Source organism: Sus scrofa, chromosome 9, assembly GCF_000003025.6.
Source record: "Sus scrofa isolate TJ Tabasco breed Duroc chromosome 9, Sscrofa11.1, whole genome shotgun sequence".
Taxonomy (NCBI): Eukaryota; Metazoa; Chordata; class Mammalia; order Artiodactyla; family Suidae; genus Sus; species Sus scrofa.
This window is the reverse complement of record NC_010451.4, coordinates 6024302-6042417: the sequence shown is the minus strand read 5'-3', so window position 1 is coordinate 6042417 and position 18116 is coordinate 6024302. Positions and strand designations below refer to the sequence as shown.

The 18116-nt window shown below is 42.6% G+C and overlaps 1 protein-coding gene across 1 annotated transcript in view; it reads left to right on the top strand.

Moving 5' to 3' along the window:
* RRM1 (ribonucleotide reductase catalytic subunit M1) overlaps positions 1–16267 on the top strand; it is a 39061-nt gene extending 22794 nt beyond the window's left edge. The window contains 10 exon segments of the mRNA XM_021062424.1: positions 532–693; positions 1556–1635; positions 2703–2904; positions 6208–6357; positions 7108–7329; positions 9098–9174; positions 10904–11039; positions 12615–12710; positions 14328–14516; positions 15638–16267. Coding sequence (XP_020918083.1) covers positions 532–693; positions 1556–1635; positions 2703–2904; positions 6208–6357; positions 7108–7329; positions 9098–9174; positions 10904–11039; positions 12615–12710; positions 14328–14516; positions 15638–15823 — 1500 coding nt within the window. The 3' untranslated portion in view covers positions 15824–16267.

Sequence of the window (18116 nt, the reverse complement as noted above, 5' to 3'; positions counted from 1 at the left end):
GTCATTTATCCAGTGTTACCGGCAGGGTAGTTGGCTGCTTGAGCCTGTCTCTCGCGGATATGTAGGCACACTAATCACTTCTGAGTTTATGAATTTCTCTCTGATGTACTTAAAACAGTCTATGGGGACCTCGATAAGACCTCCCACCTTTTTGACCTTTAAAGAGAGCAAACTCATTACTGTCAAAGGTAAAGCGATTTTCTTTGGGCTTTGCACACATACATGTAAAGTGAGCTGGACGCCAACTGAAGAGGAAGCGCCATCTCTAGTTTACTGTGTCGCTTGGCATAAGTATTCAGTCTCTCTTATTCCACGTTTTCTTCATGTTAACTATTTTTTTTTTTCTCACCCCTAGAATTGTAAGAAGAATACTACTACTTTATATTTTTATAGTACTTTTATTTGTATTATCTCATTAAACTTATTAATTGTAGTGAAGATCCAAGGAGATATTATTGAAGTGCTTTGGAAAGTACGAAGTTTCTTTGTTTCATTTGATTCTGAAAAGAGTGATGATTTATTTACCATTAGCGACCTGGGGCATTTGCTATTTATCTGGAGCCTTGGCATTTAGACATCTTTGAGTTCCTTGATTTAAAGAAGAACACAGGGAAGGAAGAGCAGCGTGCCAGGGACCTCTTCTTTGCCCTTTGGATTCCGGATCTCTTCATGAAGCGAGTGGAGACGAATCAGGTGAGGGATAGGTACTGGGCAGTAGTGGCAGCTTGAGTCGTACAAGTTTTCAGTCACCTTGGCCATGTTTAGCAGGAGTCCACCTATATGTTCTGCCCGGAAGGGCGTTCTGAGCAGGCTAAGAGACGCCACTCTTGCCTTGTTGGGTTTCCAGTCTCTAAAGTAGATGCTCTGACCTAAATGCTGAAAAGGTCATAAACTAACAGGTGGAACTAGATCTCTGGGTCTGAGCCTAAAATGATTATTTCTAAATAAAATTTTTTTTTGTTTTTGTCTTTTTTTAAAGGACTGCACTCAGCACATGGAAATTCTGAGGTGGGGTTGAATCGAAGCTGCAGCTGTCAACCTACAGCCACAGCAATGCCAGATCCAAGCCACATCCGCAACCTACTCTGTAGCTTGTGGCAGTGCCGGATCCTTAACCCACTGAGTGAGGCCACTGATGGGATCAAACCTGCATCCTCATGGATACTAGTTGGGTTCTTTCTTTATTTTTTTTGCTTTTTAGGGCCTCACACCACATTATATGGAGATTCCCAGGCTAGGGGTGGGTGGAATCGGAGCTGTAGTTGCTGGCCAGTGCCACAGCCATAGCAACGCCAGATCTGAGCTGCATCTGTGTCCTACACCACAGCTCATGACAAACACCGAATCTTTAGCCCACTGAGCGAGGCCAAGGATCGAACCTTTGTCCTCATGGATGCTAGTTAGATTTGTTTCTGCCGAGCCACAGTGGGAACTCCTAAATCAAATTTTTAAGACAGTCTATGGAAGCCACTCTATCCCTTGAGTGTTGCTCATGAGCTGTGTGTGATTGGTTATTCGAAGCTTCTTATGGTTGGTACTGTTCTTCCCTTTGCAGGACTGGTCCTTGATGTGTCCAAATGAGTGTCCTGGTCTGGATGAGGTCTGGGGAGAAGAATTTGAGAAGCTATATGAAAGGTATGAAAAAAATAGGAAAGTGATAATGTTTTGACCATGTTCTCTTATTTAGAAGATCCAGGTTTTTATCGGCTTTTTTTTTTTTCTGTCTTTTCTGGGGCCGCACCCGTGGCATATGGAGGTTCCCAGGTTAGGGGTCCAGTCGGAGCTGTGGCCTCCGGCCTACGCCACAGCCACACAGCAATTCGGGATCCCATCTACATCTGCGAACCACACCACAGCTCCCGTCATGCCGGATCCTCAACCCAGTGAGTGAGGCCAGGGATCGAACCCGTAACCTCGTGGTTCCTAGTCGGATTCGCTAACCACTGCACCATGACGGGAACTCCCGGATCCAGGTTTTTAAACGACCTCAGTCATGAGCCAGTTTTGAGGAATCTTCAGAAGCATCTAGAAGATAATGTAACTAATAACTTTATTTTGGTCATATTTTCTTCCTGATTCCTCACTAAAATTTTGGTTTCTGTTTTCTTGAAACTTTGGGACATGTGAATAGGTATTTGGGGTTCTTTAACTGATCCTTTAAAAAATTAATGCAGGGTTATTAATTTGCCCTGGAGTACATTTGATGAAATAAGTTATGCTTTGCATTGTACACAAGCATCAAGAACGACTAGGACACATATTTTTTTTTTTTTTTTTTTTTTTGTCTTTTTGTTCTTTTAGGGCCACACCAGCGGTATATGGAGGTTCCCAGGCTAGGGTTCTAATCGGAGCTGTAGCTGTTGGCCTGTGCCACAGCCACAGCAACGCCAGATCCTTAACCCACTGAGTGACACCAGGGATCGAACCTGCAACCTCATGGTTCCTAGTTGGATTTGTTTTCGCTATGCCATGACAGGAACTTCCAGGTTTTGTTCCTTTTTATTATGGAAGGTATTGTTGATTTAGTGGGATTGGCTTTAGTCAGAGTGAAATGAATATCGTGTTCTTAATTTTATTCTCTTAGCAAAACAGTAAGAAATTTAAAAGTTTTCCTGATTTTATATTTTGGTGTTTCTTTTCATGCTGTCTGCAGTAAAGATTTTCTTAGGGAATATGAAAATGATGTTAGCTTTGCCTTTCAGTTATGAGAGACAGGGTCATGTCCGCAAGGTTGTAAAAGCTCAGCAGCTTTGGTATGCCATCATCGAGTCGCAGACAGAGACAGGAACCCCATACATGCTCTACAAAGATTCCTGTAATCGGAAGAGCAACCAGCAGAACCTGGGAACAATCAAATGCAGCAACCTGTGCACAGAAATAGTGGAGTACACCAGCAAAGATGAGGTAGGTAGAAGAACGTCTGCCTTGAGCACCGAGGCAGGAGTCTTAGGAGTTGGTGACCTGTTTGTGAATCCCTCGCATGCGTTCACTGGAGTCGGAGGAGCGAGCGTTCATAGCTCTCCTCTGTAAGCAGCAGAGCACTAAAATAGAATATAAAGGAAGGAAGAGGTGTGATGTGTGCCCTTCTGTGTCTTTCAGTCCAAGCCATGAAGAGACGGTCAGCTCTTTCCTAGACTCACGTTGTTGTCATAATCCTTACTTAAGAAAAACGGCAGTGTATAGTTACAGTGTTTTGGGACAAACATGGTAATGTGTTAGGATGCTCCTTCAGTTTAAAGTGTGTAAGCATGTAGAGAGTCCTTTCAGCGGTGAGCCAAAATTCTCATCGTAAATATTTAAGCAATTCCCAGGAGAAGCAAGGCTAGGAATGGGACATAGATTTGGTTATTTTTTAAAAAGAAGTTTATGGAAAAGCTATCCATTTGGGAAGAACAGCCTGTATGAGAGATCAGAGGTCGGGATAGGTTTTGTGCAGTGAGTGTAAGGTCAGTTTGATTTGATGGAGCAAATACATTCAGGCATGTCTCAGAGGAGGGAAAGTCCTTGCAGATTTCTGGAAGAAAATAGCATCAGAATGCTAGGGTGGGAAGCCCAGCTCTTGCTTCTGGTTATAGAATGGCGTAGTGTAGGAAGAGACTAGAGGTACGCTTAGGGAGATTGTTGCATTCGTCAGATGACGGGCTGCTTGGAAATGGGATGTAAACTATGGAAAGGAGGAAGCAGATTCCAAATTCTGGGACCTAAAAAATATGACAAATGAAAAGTTAGAAAGAAATAGTGAGTTGAATAACTGCTAAAGTTGCAGTTGAATTTTAAAAAATTGATTGAGCACCAGCTATGTGTGAGACACAGTACCAAGTACTCTGGGCTATAAATGAGTATGGCTCGGCCCCTGCCCTCTGGAAACTGACATACCCTCAAATGATATAAAGTGAATTACAGAGAGTGAAGTGACTCTTTTTAGAACACAAATCAGATCATAGCATTCCTCTGCACAGTACTCGTCTTTGACTTTCCAGCCCACCCTGAGTTCATTCATTCTTTTTAAATTGAGATAGAATTCACGTCATAAATCTCCCTTTTCTAAAGTGTACAATTCAGGGTTTTTTTAGTATATTCACAAGATTGTGCGACCGTCACTGATGACTAACTCTGGCGTATTTTCATCACCCAGAAGGAGATTTTGTGTCCATCAGCAGTCACCCCTGTTGCCCTTTACACGCAGTTCCCAGCAACCACTAATCTGTTCTCTCTCTCTGGATCTCGTTTTGTGGGCACTCCGGGTACCAGCGTCATTGTGCCCATGGTCCGTGCTGTGGCATGCATTGGCACTTCCTTTCCATCCTTCGGTGCCCTGCGAGAGCCTGCACAGCTGAGCATCTGCACCTCTTCCCACTCTTACTTCCCCCCTTGCTCAGGGTGCTCCAGCCCTGCTGATTCCCTCGCTGTTTCTTGGACATCAGGCATACTCCTGCCTCAAGAGTTTTAAATGTTAAAATGCTTTTAGTCCCCCAGAAAGTCACATACTTTCTAACTTCTTCAGTTCTTGGTTCATATGTTACGTTCTCAATGAGTTTTTCTTTGACAGCTCTCTCTCTTTTTTTTTTTTTTTTTTTAAGGCCGCATTCGAGACATGGAGGTTCCCAGGCTAGGGGTTGAATAGGAGCTGTAGCTACTGGCCTACATCACAGCCACAGCAATGCTAGATCTGAGCCGCATCTGTTGACCTACATCGCAGTTCATGGCAGCTCCAGATCCTTAACCTACTGAGCAAGGCCAGGGATTGAACCCACCTCTTCATGGATACTAGTTGAGTTCATAATATTAGCTGAGCCACAATGGGAACTCCCAGCAACTCTATTTATTTAATTATTTTGGCCATGGCGTGCATGCATGGCTTGACACCTGTTCTCAGTTCCCAGGCCAGGGATTGAACCCAGCAGTGATAGCACTGAATCCTGACCACTAGACCACCAGGGAACTCTTGACAATGCTATTGAAAAATGTCACTCCTGGAGTTCCCTCTGTGGTGTAGCAGGTTAAGGATCTGGTGTTGTCTCTGTGGTGGTGCAGATATGATTGCCTGCCCTGCCTGGTGTAGTGGGTTTCTGGATCTGGTGTTGCCGTAGCTGTGGCGTAGGTTGCAGCCGTGGCTCGGATTCCATCTCTGGCCCAGGAACTTCAGTATGCTGTGGTCACAGCCATCAAAAAAAAAGCACCCCTTTTATCCTTAGTCCCAAGACTCTCTTTTCCTGCTTTATTTTTCTCCCTAGCATTTATCAGAATTTTGTGATTTGAGCTATGTTTTAAAAATGGATACTTTGGCAGGAGCTCCCTGGTGACTTCGTGGTTCAGTATTGGTGCTTTCACCACTGTGTCCTGGGTTCAGTACCTGGTCTGGGAACTGAGATCCCACATCAAGTGGCTGCATGCCATGGCAAAAAAAAAAAAAAAAAAAAAAAATTAAAAAAGAGTATTTTGGCAGCATATGTAGAATCGAGTAGATGTGAAGGGCATGAGGGAGTCTAGGTGAGAGGAGTTGAGAGTTTGGACTCGATAATCGTAATCAGAATCGCAAAGAACACGTATTCATCAACGTTGTGAAGTGTTTACTATCTGCCAGATGTGGTGCTAGTACTAAAAACACAAGGATAAGTAAGACATTACCCCTACCTGAAAAAGCTCACCACCTCGAGTAGTATAGCAAGAGAATATCACCTGAAGAAGAGCTTTTTCAATTCACCAACTTGGATCTTGTGTTAAGGGCTTGTCAGGGTCTCCGAGAGGATGCGGTCGGCATGTGTGATTTGGAAGAGCTTTATGCAGTGGTGGAAATGTGTATTGGGTGGCTGCTGAGCACCTAAAGTAGGACCAGGACCATCGAGAAACTGAGTCTTCAGTTTCGTTTAATTGTAATCCAGTGGTTGATGTAGTGGACAGTGCACATCTACTGATAGATATAAATACAAAGTTGTGGCACAGTGGGACGCATGTCTGGTGACAGAGCCGGGTACTCCGGGACACGGGGTTCTCATCTTACCTGTTTCACGGGTGAACGTTAACAGGCCACATAGGGGAATAGGAATTGGACTGAGGAATGAACTGGTGAATGATGATGAGGGAGACATCAGAGACAGAAATTTAAAATTTTAATGTCAGAGAGTGTGAGAGGCTGAGAGGTGGTGTCATTGACACAGGGGAAGAAATAAAAATTGTGTGATTCTTGACTCTTTCTTTACATTGCAGGTTGCAGTTTGTAACTTGGCTTCCCTGGCCCTGAATATGTATGTTACATCAGAACACACATATGACTTTACCAAGTTAGCTGAAGTCACCAAAGTTATTGTCCGAAACTTAAATAAAATCATTGATATTAACTACTACCCTATCCCAGAGGTACGGATAGATTTCTCTGCTGATGGATTATTGAAATTAATCATTGGATTAATTATGGAAATCCAAGGTGGAAGGAGTTTATCACAGTCTTCCGGTCATCGGTTAAATGGTTATCATTGGAATCCTATGAGCATCCTGAGATAAAAAGTATCATTTAAATGTTATCATTGGGATTATATGAGCATCATGAGATAAAAAGTATCATCATTTAAATGTTATCATTGGAATTATATGAGCATCCTGGGATAAAAGGTATCACCATTTAAATGTTACCATTGGAATTATATGAGCAACCTGAGATAAAAGGTATCATCATCATTTAAATGTTATCATTGGAATTATATGAGCATCCTGAGATAAAAAGTATCATTTAAATGTTATCATTGGAATTATATGAGCATCCTGAGATAAAAAGTATCATTTAAATGTTATCATTGGAATTATATGAGCATCCTGAGATAAAAGGTATCATCATTTAAATGTTATCATTGGAATTATATGAGCGTCCTGAGATAAAAAGTATCATCATTTAAATGTTATCATTGGAATTATATGAGCAACCTGAGATAAGGAGAGTGTGTCATCATTTAAATGGTTATCATTGGAATCATGTGACCAGCCTGATACAAAGAGGTATCATCCTTTAAAGGCTGTCGTGTGAGCAACCTGAGATAGATATGTCATCTGGTACAGAATCTTGCTTTTGTTGTTTGTTAATGTTGTCTCCTCTCTAAATCTGTTGGCATGAAGGCAAGTTTATCAAATAAACGCCATCGCCCCATTGGAATTGGGGTACAAGGTCTGGCAGATGCTTTTATTCTGATGAGATACCCTTTTGAGAGTCCAGAGGCCCAGTTATTGAATAAGCAGATCTTTGAAACCATCTATTATGGAGCCTTGGAAGCTAGCTGTGACCTGGCCAAGGAGTATGGCCCCTATGAAACCTATGAGGGCTCTCCAGTCAGCAAAGGAGTAAGTATATGGATGAAGTTTTTTTTTTTTTGCCTGCGAGTGCCTGTGGTAGGCTGAATGGTAGCCTTCAGAAATAGATGTTCACGTCCTAACCTATGAATGTTACTTTATTTGATTTAAAAGGGATCTTTGCAGATGTAGTTAAGGGTTTTGAGATAAGATTATTCAGGCGGGCCCTAAATCCAGTGACACTTGTCCTTACAGCATGACCCTGGAGGCAGAGATTAGAGTGATGCAGACACAACCAGGGATACTGGTGGCCACTGGAAGCAGGAAGAGGCAAAGCACAGAACCTCCTCCAGAGCCTCTAGAGGGAGTGAGGCCTTCCCAACATATTGATTTGGGATTTCTGGGCTCTGGAACTGTGAGAGAATAAATTATTATTTTGTTTTTTCTTTTTATGGCCACCCCACAAAATGTGAAAGTTCCCAGGCCAGGAATTGGGTCTGAGCCGGACCCTTTAATCCATTGTGCCAGGCCAGGGATCAAACCCTTGGCTCTGCAGTGACCCAGGCCACTGCAGTCAGACTGTGCCATAGTGGAAACTCCCAAATTTTTATTATTTTGAGCCACTAAATTTGTGGTAATTTGTTAAACTGGTCATAGGAAACTCATGTGGTACTTTGGACCTCTGGAGTGAAAAGGATACTCTGTTTTAATCTCTTAAAACAGATTTAATTATTGCTAAAGTGATGGAAGAAGAATGCCAACTGTGTTAGTTTTCTCTTACTAAACTCAGTGCATCAAAACAACATACACTCATTATTTTCTTTTCCATGGCCAGGAGTCCAGGCTTGATTTAGCTGGGTCTTAGTCTCTGGGTCTCGAGGCCGCAGTCAAGATGTTGAGGCTATGGTCTCGTCTGAGGCTTAGGGTCCCTCCTCCAGGCTCACCCGATTGTTGGCAGAATTCACTTCCTTGCAGCTCTAGAACTTATGACATCTTGTTTCTTCAAAGCGAGTAGGTGGGAGAGTCCCCCGTTTCTAGAGGAACCCAGTTCAGTTGCTCTCCTGAGGGTTTTCATTTGTTAAGTCAGGGCCGTCCAGGATAATCTCCCTTTTAACTAAAAGATGAACTGACCTTCAGCCTTAATTACGTATGCAGAAACCCTTCGCATGTGTCCTAGTGACGTGAGTGGCATTCATCGCATTTCCAGGTCCTGTTCACAGTGAGGAGGAGGAGAGGGAGCTGGGCTCCTGCGCCTGGAGGTGGGAATCCGGGCGCTGTCCTCGGTTCCACCTCCACGCTGCCTTGATCATCGCTAGTGTGATTCTCCTCCCTAAATGAAGGTGTTATCTTTAGTTAAGGTAGATCCTGTCGATATTTAGGAAATACAAATTATTTGAAAATAGGTGTTGACTAGCTTAGTAGATAGATGGAGGGGGCAGCTCAAGGCATTTGGAAAGATGGGGACGGGGGAGAAGTGCTTTTACTGTGCAGAAAGAAAATGCATCTCAGCAACAGGCTTTGAGGAGTGTTAATAGGATTTGCTGGTTTGCAGCTGTGATTGGGGTCCTCTGAGGGGACTCAGCGGGGATGTGGGAGAGAGATCAGCCTTCATCAGTTGTCTTAGCCTGCTTCTGATCAGTAGGATTACTGAGAAATTGGTCCCAGAAGATCCCTGGTCCTCGTATTCCTTACACAGCCTACGAGAAGGGAGCCCTTGTTAGGGTGTGGGGCCATGCAGTTAGTCATTTGCTTGATTTTTGTCATCGTTTTAAATTGTCATGGAATGTTTTATCATAAATTTGGGTTGTTTATTCCGTAGATCCTTCAGTACGACATGTGGAACGTTACTCCTACAGACCTGTGGGACTGGAAGCTCCTGAAGGAGAAGATTGCGAAGTAAGTAGAGATGGGAAGTAGCTCTGAAGGGAGGAGGGTTCAGGTTTTCATCCTGCCTCTTTTCTGCCAGGATGTGTCTGTCATCTCTGGATTAATGCATGTGCAAAGTGTTTAATGTTTGCAGAAGAAAGCAGTAGCTTTACAGTGTTCTTTAAAAATATTTATATGCCTTCAAATTGTTTTATTACTCACGTAATACATGTTAGAAAATTTAGAAAAACATACATGTAGAAAGGGAGAAAAATGAAAATTATCCCAAGACCACCTCCGCCCTAACTCCTGTCTGTGTCTTTTTGTCTGTCATCCTTCAGATTTCCTTCTGAGTTTGTGTATGTGTGTATATGTAATGCAAATTCAATTTTTACAAAAATGGACCCGTACTATAGTTTAGATGTTTTTATGTAACTTTTAAATTTCAAAATTAACGCATGAAGACACAGTCACTGTTAATAAAGGTCAAATAGAGAAGTAATGTAGCAGGTAAAAGCCTTTGTTTATACCTCTCTAGCAACAACCACCTGTCTCATGAAACGGCCAACTTACTCCTTTTCTCAAGAGATACACTGTGAAGGGTGCATGGGGACCTTTTTCAGTGCTTCTGCAGATACACACACGCAGTTTTATTATGTAAAGGGGATCAGGCTTGCTGTGTTCTGAGACTTTTTTACTTAGTGATTTATTTTGGACGTCTTTCTCTTTTAGTACATGCAGATCTACCTGATGTTTTAAATGATGATAGACAATTTCATGGTTTGGGTCTGTCACACATATATGACTTTTCAAAACATTGTCTTCCTCAGTAAAGTGTCTGTCCACTTTACTGAGGGGTAAAGACCTGGAGATAGTTGGTGCTTTGCCTGATGCCAACCAAGTGCAAAGTGACAGAGTGAGGTCGAGAGTCAGTTGTACAGACTCCATTAGGACACAAGGCTCTATGCTTAGTAAGGTGTGAATCCAGAGGTGCAGAGTGTAAGAAAGACGAGCTCTTGTATTTACAAAGTATGTATATAAAGGCACGCAGGTCATAGAAAATCGTTGCAGTGCCGCTGTTTGTGTTTGAGTTGTCTGACTGTCAGGAAAGATGGAGTAGATCTCGCAGGCTGAGCTCTGAAGGACATGCTTAGTCGGTGTTCAGATGGTATGTTTTAAGTACTTTCTTCGGCACTGAATCGAGTCAAGAGATGTTAGCATTCCTCCAGGAACTTTCATTGGAGAAATCGGGTATACTTGGGGCAGAATTTTCTCTGTTCACCCTCCTGTTCAGGGTAGTGGAGAAACGTGGATAGAGGTCTGGTTCTGACCACTTTCACATCGTTGTTTCCCGAAAGGGCCTAGCACGGTGATCACCTGGGTGCTTAGAAAAGAGGGAGGGTTGAATGAGTACACCCCGATACCGGCGGAATATCTCCAGTAGCCTTTTGAGTGTTTCCTTGGGCGAGATAGTGTCAGGTGCATGATTCCTAAGTGGCATAAGTCGTGACATGATGAGAATTGCCAGCGGTAAAAACTGCTAATTCTGTTTAGGAATCAGGCATTCAGGAGAGGAGCAAGCTGTATCACTCATACTGTGGAGTTGCATCCTTGTAGGGATTAAATTTGAAAGTCAACATATGAGTCTAATGTGTGTATGATGCTGCTCACAGCAGCTGCATTTACTACGGTGACTTAAAGTAGCTGCCTTCCTGGCAGGTAGTCCTAGATCAGCACCTAATGACCTCTTTTTCTTTAGGTATGGCATACGAAACAGCTTACTTATCGCACCGATGCCTACTGCTTCCACCGCTCAGATTTTGGGAAATAATGAGTCCATTGAACCTTACACCAGTAATATCTACACTCGCAGAGTCTTGTCAGGAGAATTTCAGGTGAGACGGTCACAACCAGGCCTACAGGAAGATCTTTCAAAAGCCTGATGTTGGGAATACATGCTGCTCATATTTAATGCCCCTTTATCTTAGCATGGGGCAGAGTTTCGATAAACTGGGTTGTCATCATCCCTCATATTGTTTATGTTATTTCAGCATATAATGGACATTTAATAAATCCTGCCAAAAGAATGAAGCATTAAGGGTTGAGTATGAAGGCAACTTGCTGATATTAGAGTTTCCATGATATTTAACCATTCTGTAATCATAGCGACATACATATGCTGTGACCTTAGATCCTCAAGTTGATGACTCAAGATGTAGAGAAGTATCATTTAAGGAAATTCCTCTTGTGGTGCAATGGGAATGAACCCGACTGGTGTCCATGAGGATGTGAGTTGGATCCCTGGCCTGGCCCAGTGGGTTCAGGATCTGGCATTGAAGTGAGCTGAGGTGTAGGTTGCAAATGCAGCTCAGATCATACATTGCTATGGCTGTGGTGTAGGCGGCAGCTACAGCTCTGATTCAACCCCTAACCTGGGAACTTCTATATGCCTTGGGTGCTGCCCTAGAAAAAGGCAAAAAACAAAGAGTATTATTAAGATAGTGGTTCTCAACTTTGGTTACAAATTAGAATTTCTGGAGTTCCTGTCGTGGCGCAGTGGTTAGAAAATCTGACTAGGAACCATGAGGTTGCGGGTTCGATCCCTGGCCTTGCTCAGTGGGTTAAGGATCTGGCGTTGCCGTGAGCTATGGTGTAGGTTGCAGACGTGGCTTGGATCCCGTGTTGCTGTGGCTCTGGCGTAGGCTGGTGGCTACAGCACCAATTCAACCCCTAGCCTGGGAACCTCCATATGCTGCGGGAGCGGTGCTAGAGAAGGCAAAAAGACAAAAAAAAAAAAAAAAAATTAGAATTTCTGATGGGACCAGTGTTTTTTTGTTTTTTTGTTTTTGTTTTTAAAGTTCCCAGGTATTGTTATATGCAGCTATGGTTGAGAACCACTAATTTAAAAAGTTTTTATTTATGGAGTTCCTGCTGTGGTACAGTGGGTTAAATATCCGACTACGGCAGCTTGGGTCACTGTGGAGGCGTGGGTTCAGTCCCCAGCTGGGCCCAGTGGCTTAAAGGATCCAGTGGTGCTGCAGCTGTGGCATAGGTCACAGGCCGAAAAAGGAAAAAAAAAAAGATTTTTATTTGTGAATTTGCAGATATTCTGAAATAAATTTCTAGAAAGTTTAGGGTGGATACGTTTCTAATTTCTCATCTTATGTATTTATTATATCCTTACTTAAAAAAGTATCATTTTGCATGAGTTTACCCAGTTTAGGTAATGTTACTTCTTTTCACTTTTGCAAATACCATACATTATGATTTGAATGATAAATACCAAGATTTTAGAGGAATATAGCTTTCATGTGGTGGATAGGCCTTTCAGTTTCATAAAAAATAGAATTTACGAAGCAATCGAATGTTAAATAATTCTTCAGTGATCTTACTTGAAGCTCCAAGTCTGTGATCTTGTTTAGGCCCTGTCATTGTTTATTCCCTCATATTTTTTCTGCTTGTACTTTCAGATTGTAAATCCTCACTTACTGAAAGATCTTACGGAGCGGGGCCTGTGGAATGAAGAGATGAAAAACCAGATTATTGCATGCAATGGCTCTATCCAGGTACAGAACGAAAAAAGGATGTGCTCCCCAGGAGCTGAATCGGACATTGACACCCCTCCCTTTCCCAGGCAGTGTAGAGAATGCGTGGTGGCCACGTGGGCGTACGTAGCTCCGTTCAACTCTGCCTTGTTGTGTGAGGGTTAAAAGGTGTCTTCACGTAGCTAAGCCTTACCCTCTGGTTTGTGCAGTAATATAAAGCAGTGGTTCGCAACTTCTCTGCACATTGGAATCAGTGAGCTTTTAAAATCCAGAAGTTTAGGCTCCAGACCAATTAAATGTCTGGAATGAGAGCCCGGCATAACTATTTTTTAAAGACTCCCTTGGTAATTCTAAAGTACCTAAGAGGAGTTCCTGTTGTGGCTCAGCAGTAACAGTCCTGACTAGTATCCATAAGGATGTGGGTTCAATCCCTGGCCTCAATGTGAGCTGTGGTGTGGGTCGCAGATGTAGCTTGGATCCTGCATTGCTGTGGCTGTGGCGTAGGCTGGCAGCTGTAGCTCCAATTGGACCCCTGGCCTGGGGACTTCCACAGGCCTCAAGTGCGGCAGCTCTAAAAAGCCAAAAAAAAAAAAAAGTGTGCAAGAGTTTGGGGCCACTGATACGTAGCCTGAAGTTGGAGTCAAACCTAAATTTAAAAGTGTGATGGAGATTGAAGACTGATAGTCTCAGAGACAGAGCCACGAATAGCGTTTAGCAGTAAAATATTTGCAGCTGAGAATCAAGAAGCATTTATTTATTTGTAGATAGAGGCCTCTGGCTAAACATTGGTCTGCTTGGCAACACAGATAAAGATTCCTGTGACATTTCTGTATTTGCTGTTAGAAACTGTAACATTAGCCATACTCTATTTTCTGGGTTTTTTTTGTTTGTTTGTTTGTTCGTCATTTTAGGGTTGTACCTGCAGCATATGGAAGTTCCTAGGCTAGGGGTCAAATCAGCTGTAGCTGCCGGCCTACATCACAGCGACAGCAACACCGGATCCAAGCCGTGTCTGTGACTTAGACCACAGGTCATGGCAATGCTGGATCCTTAACCCACTAAATGAGGCCAGGGTTCGAACCCACGTCCTCATGGATGCTAGTCAGGTTTGTTACCACTGAGCCGTGATGGGAGCGCCTCTCTATACTATATTTTGATGCAGGCTAACCCTAGACCTAAGGAAACTCATTTCTCTTGACTCCAAATGGATTTTGTGGAGTCCTAGCTTACCTAAAGGATTTTGTCTTGTTGCTTCCTTGGGTCAGGTCCCTGTGAGTTGTGGCCCTGAGTTGTATTTTCTGCAAAACTCAAGAGTTATTGATTGTTGCTTATCTCTGATTTTTCCTGCCTTTATTAAATGCCTCTAGCATAGTGATTGTTTAGGCCATTAATCAATTAAATAGGAATCTTAAATCACTACCTCCACAGTGATGTTTTGTTCATTAAATGGGGTTGTGTTGGACTTTGTAATCCAGAGGTGAGTGGTCTTGGGAAACTCAATATATTGTTTTTAACTGAATTGTTAGGATCAGATCTGGCTGGAAATAGAATCAAGACTGGACCCTTGGGTCATCATGCTGTTAGCCATACTGCTTTCTTCAACTAGGGTACAATAAACATTTGCTTTTCCTTCTTCAGAGCATACCAGAGATTCCTGATGACCTGAAGCAGCTTTATAAGACTGTATGGGAAATCTCCCAGAAAACTGTCCTCAAGATGGCAGCTGAGAGAGGCGCTTTCATTGATCAAAGCCAGTCTTTGAACATACACATTGCTGAGCCCAACTATGGCAAACTCACGAGTATGCACTTCTACGGCTGGAAACAGGTTGGTGGAGGAAGTCCGGGGAGACTTATTGCCAACTTGGAACAGAGGTTTAGATTCTAGCTACCTGTTAATGCTGCCGCTTGGTAGTTCTTTAACTTTAAATCCAATATGTTAAAACCAGCCCATGGGTTTTATACCAGATTAAGCTCTCACTTTGGATTTTTGTATTTCTTTTAGGTTTATTTTATTCTAAGCTTGAAACCTTGGAGCTATCTGATCCTCTCTTTAATCTCCATGCAGTCACTGACTGTGTGCTGTTGGTTGTTCCTTTGTACTGTGTCTTGAATGTCTTCCCTTTATTCCACCATCCCTATTCTCAACTTTAACTAATCTCTTCGCTTTTGGCATCTCTGCTCTAGGCCATCTTATGTTTTGCTGCCATTCCTAAAATAAACCTTTACCCATATGTCAACCCACTACTCAGAAATATGCTGTTTCCCCCTTCTATCTACAGGATAAAAGCCAGTCACTTAGCTCGTCACTGCTGCCTGTAAAGACCTGTGATTCTGTATTATATTCTTATTCCCTGGCAACATTCTGGGTATTTAGAAAGAACTATGGGTTTATTTTCTAATTTAATAAACATTTGCTGAATGTATACTGTGTGCCAGGACTGGGGATACTGAATAGATGATGATTCTTATCCTTGAAGCAGTCGTATCTGTTCTTATACAGAGATACAGGCCAGCCCTCTAAATAGTTATAATTGAAGGCAGACGTGTTGTCGTAGGCGGTCATCACATGAACACCACAAAAGGGGGCTTGGTGGCTCAGCAGGCTAAGGATCCCATTGTCATTGCTAGGGCGTGGATTCAGTCCCGGGCCCAGGAACTTCTGTATGGCGTGGGCACGCCTAACAAATAAAAGACCAGAGAACCAACAATACTTGACGTTTTCAGAGATAAGCTTGCTTTAGGGTGAAAAGGACAGAGTATGCTGTCCGACCGTCTCTCTCTGTCTCTCCTTCCCTAAGCATTTTTGAGAGGGTTTCCTAAAGGAGATAGAATTCCAGGTTTGGAAGGCAGTCCGGCCTGGTTTATGGAAATGTATTTAAATGTTGGTCTTGAGTGGCTGGTGTCCTCACAGTCTCTCCTAATGAGTTGTCTCTACTTCCCTTTTAGGGTTTGAAGACTGGGATGTATTATTTAAGGACAAGACCAGCAGCTAATCCGATCCAGTTCACTCTCAATAAGGAGAAGCTGAAAGATAAGGAAAAGGTTTCAAAAGAGGAGGAGAAGGAGAGGAACACGGCGGCCATGGTGTGCTCTTTGGAGAACAGAGATGAATGTCTGATGTGTGGATCCTGAGGTTCGGCTTTCGGGAGACCAGCGTTCCTTCAACAGCCAACGCTTCTTTAGCATAGTTCTTTGTAGTGGGTTTGCTTGAAGTGGTGAGGCTTTGCTGGACCTTATTGAAGCAAAAGGATCAAATGATTTAAAGTATTGTTTCTATATAAAGCGTGAAAGTAATGATTTTTAAAAGTTGATATATTGGGAATCAAATAGATGTTTTAGGAATGCACCGGAAGCCATCTTGCAGACAGGGAGTGGTTAAGTAGGGCTTCATCACCCACCCAGCACCCCTTTCCTGGTGACTTCAGTTTTGGTAGGGAGACTTAGTTTTGCTGCTCTGACTGGCGTTTCCATAGAAGCAAAACTGAGTCATAACCTGTGAGAAGTGTTGACAGGACCTTTATCTGGACGAGGTCCTATTGGTCATTCTGAAATAAAGATACTCACCTATCCAAGTGATTGTGTGAGACTAATTTTGTCATTTATTTTCACACGAAGGTCAAATTTTCAAAAACATTTTCTGTTCTTGAGTTACTTAGACACCATATAGAATCTGATTTTAAGGTATACCTTTTTCCTCTTTAAAAAAAAAATTGTGGGAGTTCCTGTCGTGGCTCAGCAGAAACGAATCCCACTAGGAACCATGAGGTTACGGGTTCGATCCCTGGCCTTGCTCAGTGGGCTAAGGATCTGGCGTTGCCGTGAGCTGTGGTGTAGGTCGCAGACGCTGCTCGGATTTGGCGTTGCTGTGGCTGTGGTGTAGGCCAGTGGCTAACAGCTCCGATTAGACTCCTAGCCTGGGAACCTCCATACGCTGTGGGTGTGGCCCTAAAAAGACCAAAAAAAATTTGTGGTAAAATATATGTAACATAAATGTTCCCATTTTACCTGTTTAAAAGCATACAGTTAGTGGCATTAAGTACATACACAGTGCACAACCATCACCACAGTGTCTAATTTCTAGAACTTTTTCATCATCTCAAACAAAAAAATCTGTGTATAAAACAATAATTCCTTGTTCCCTTCTCCCATTCATCTCTGGTAACCTGTATTCTACTTTCTGTCTCTGAATTTCATGATTCTAGATTTTTTACATAAAAGGGACCATACAATATGTGTCCTTATCTGTCTGGATTATTTCACTTAGCATAATATTTTCAAAGTTCGTTTATGCATCATGTATCAATTTCTTTTTAAGGCTGAGTAGCACCCCGTGTGTGTGTACGTATCACGTTTTGTTTATTCATGTGTTAATGGACATTTGGGTTGTTTCCACCTTTTGGAAATAAGAATGCTGTGAACATTGATGCCCAAGTATCCCTTCTGATTCCTGCTTTCAGTTCTTCTGGGTATGTATCTAGAAGTGGGATTATTGGAGTATATGGTGATCTGTTTAATTTGGGGGGAACTACCAAACTTTTCTACAGCGACTGCACCATTTTACATTTCTACCAGCAGTAGGTGGGAGTTCCAGTTATTCCACATCTTTGCCAATACTTGTTAATTTTTTGTATTTATGATAATAACTATCTAATGGCTTTTGACAATTTGATTATAATGTGCCTTGGTGTGGGTCTCTGAATTTGTCCTAATTGGGGTTTGTTGAGCTGCTTGGATTGATAGAGTCACATCTTTTGTTAAATTTGGGAAGTTTTCAGCCATTATTTCTTCAGATAATCTTTTTTGTGCTACTCCCCCTTTTCCTTCTGGAGCTCCCATGACGCATCTTTTGGTCTCCTTATCAGTGTCCTATGGGTCTCTTAGACTTTGTTCACTTTTCTTCCTTCTGTTTCTGCGCCTTAGACCCTCTGCTTTCAGTTGTCTTATCTTCAAATTCATTGATCTTTATTCTTGCTCAGTTTTGCTGTTGAGCCCCTTTAGTGAAATTTTCGTTTCAGTTGTTATTTCCAGCTCCATTTTTGTTTGGCTCCTAATTTTTTCTGTCTCTTTGTTGATATTCTTATTTTGTTTATACATTGTTTTCCTGATTTCCTTTACTTGTTTTCCTTTAGCTCTTGATTTACTGTTTAAGATAGCCGTGGTTTTTGTTTGTTTTTGTTTCTTTTTATAGCCGCACCTGTGGCATGTGGAAGTTCCTAAGCTAGGGGTCAAGTTGGAGCTGCAGTTGCCGGCCTAGGCCACAGCCACAGCAACCACCATATCCGAGCCACATCTGTGACTACACCACAGCTTGCACCAATGCGGGCTCTTTAACCCACTGAGCAAGGCCAGGGATCGAAACTGCATCTTCATGGATACTAGTTGGGTTCTTAATCCACTCAGCCACAACAGGAACGCCAAGACATTT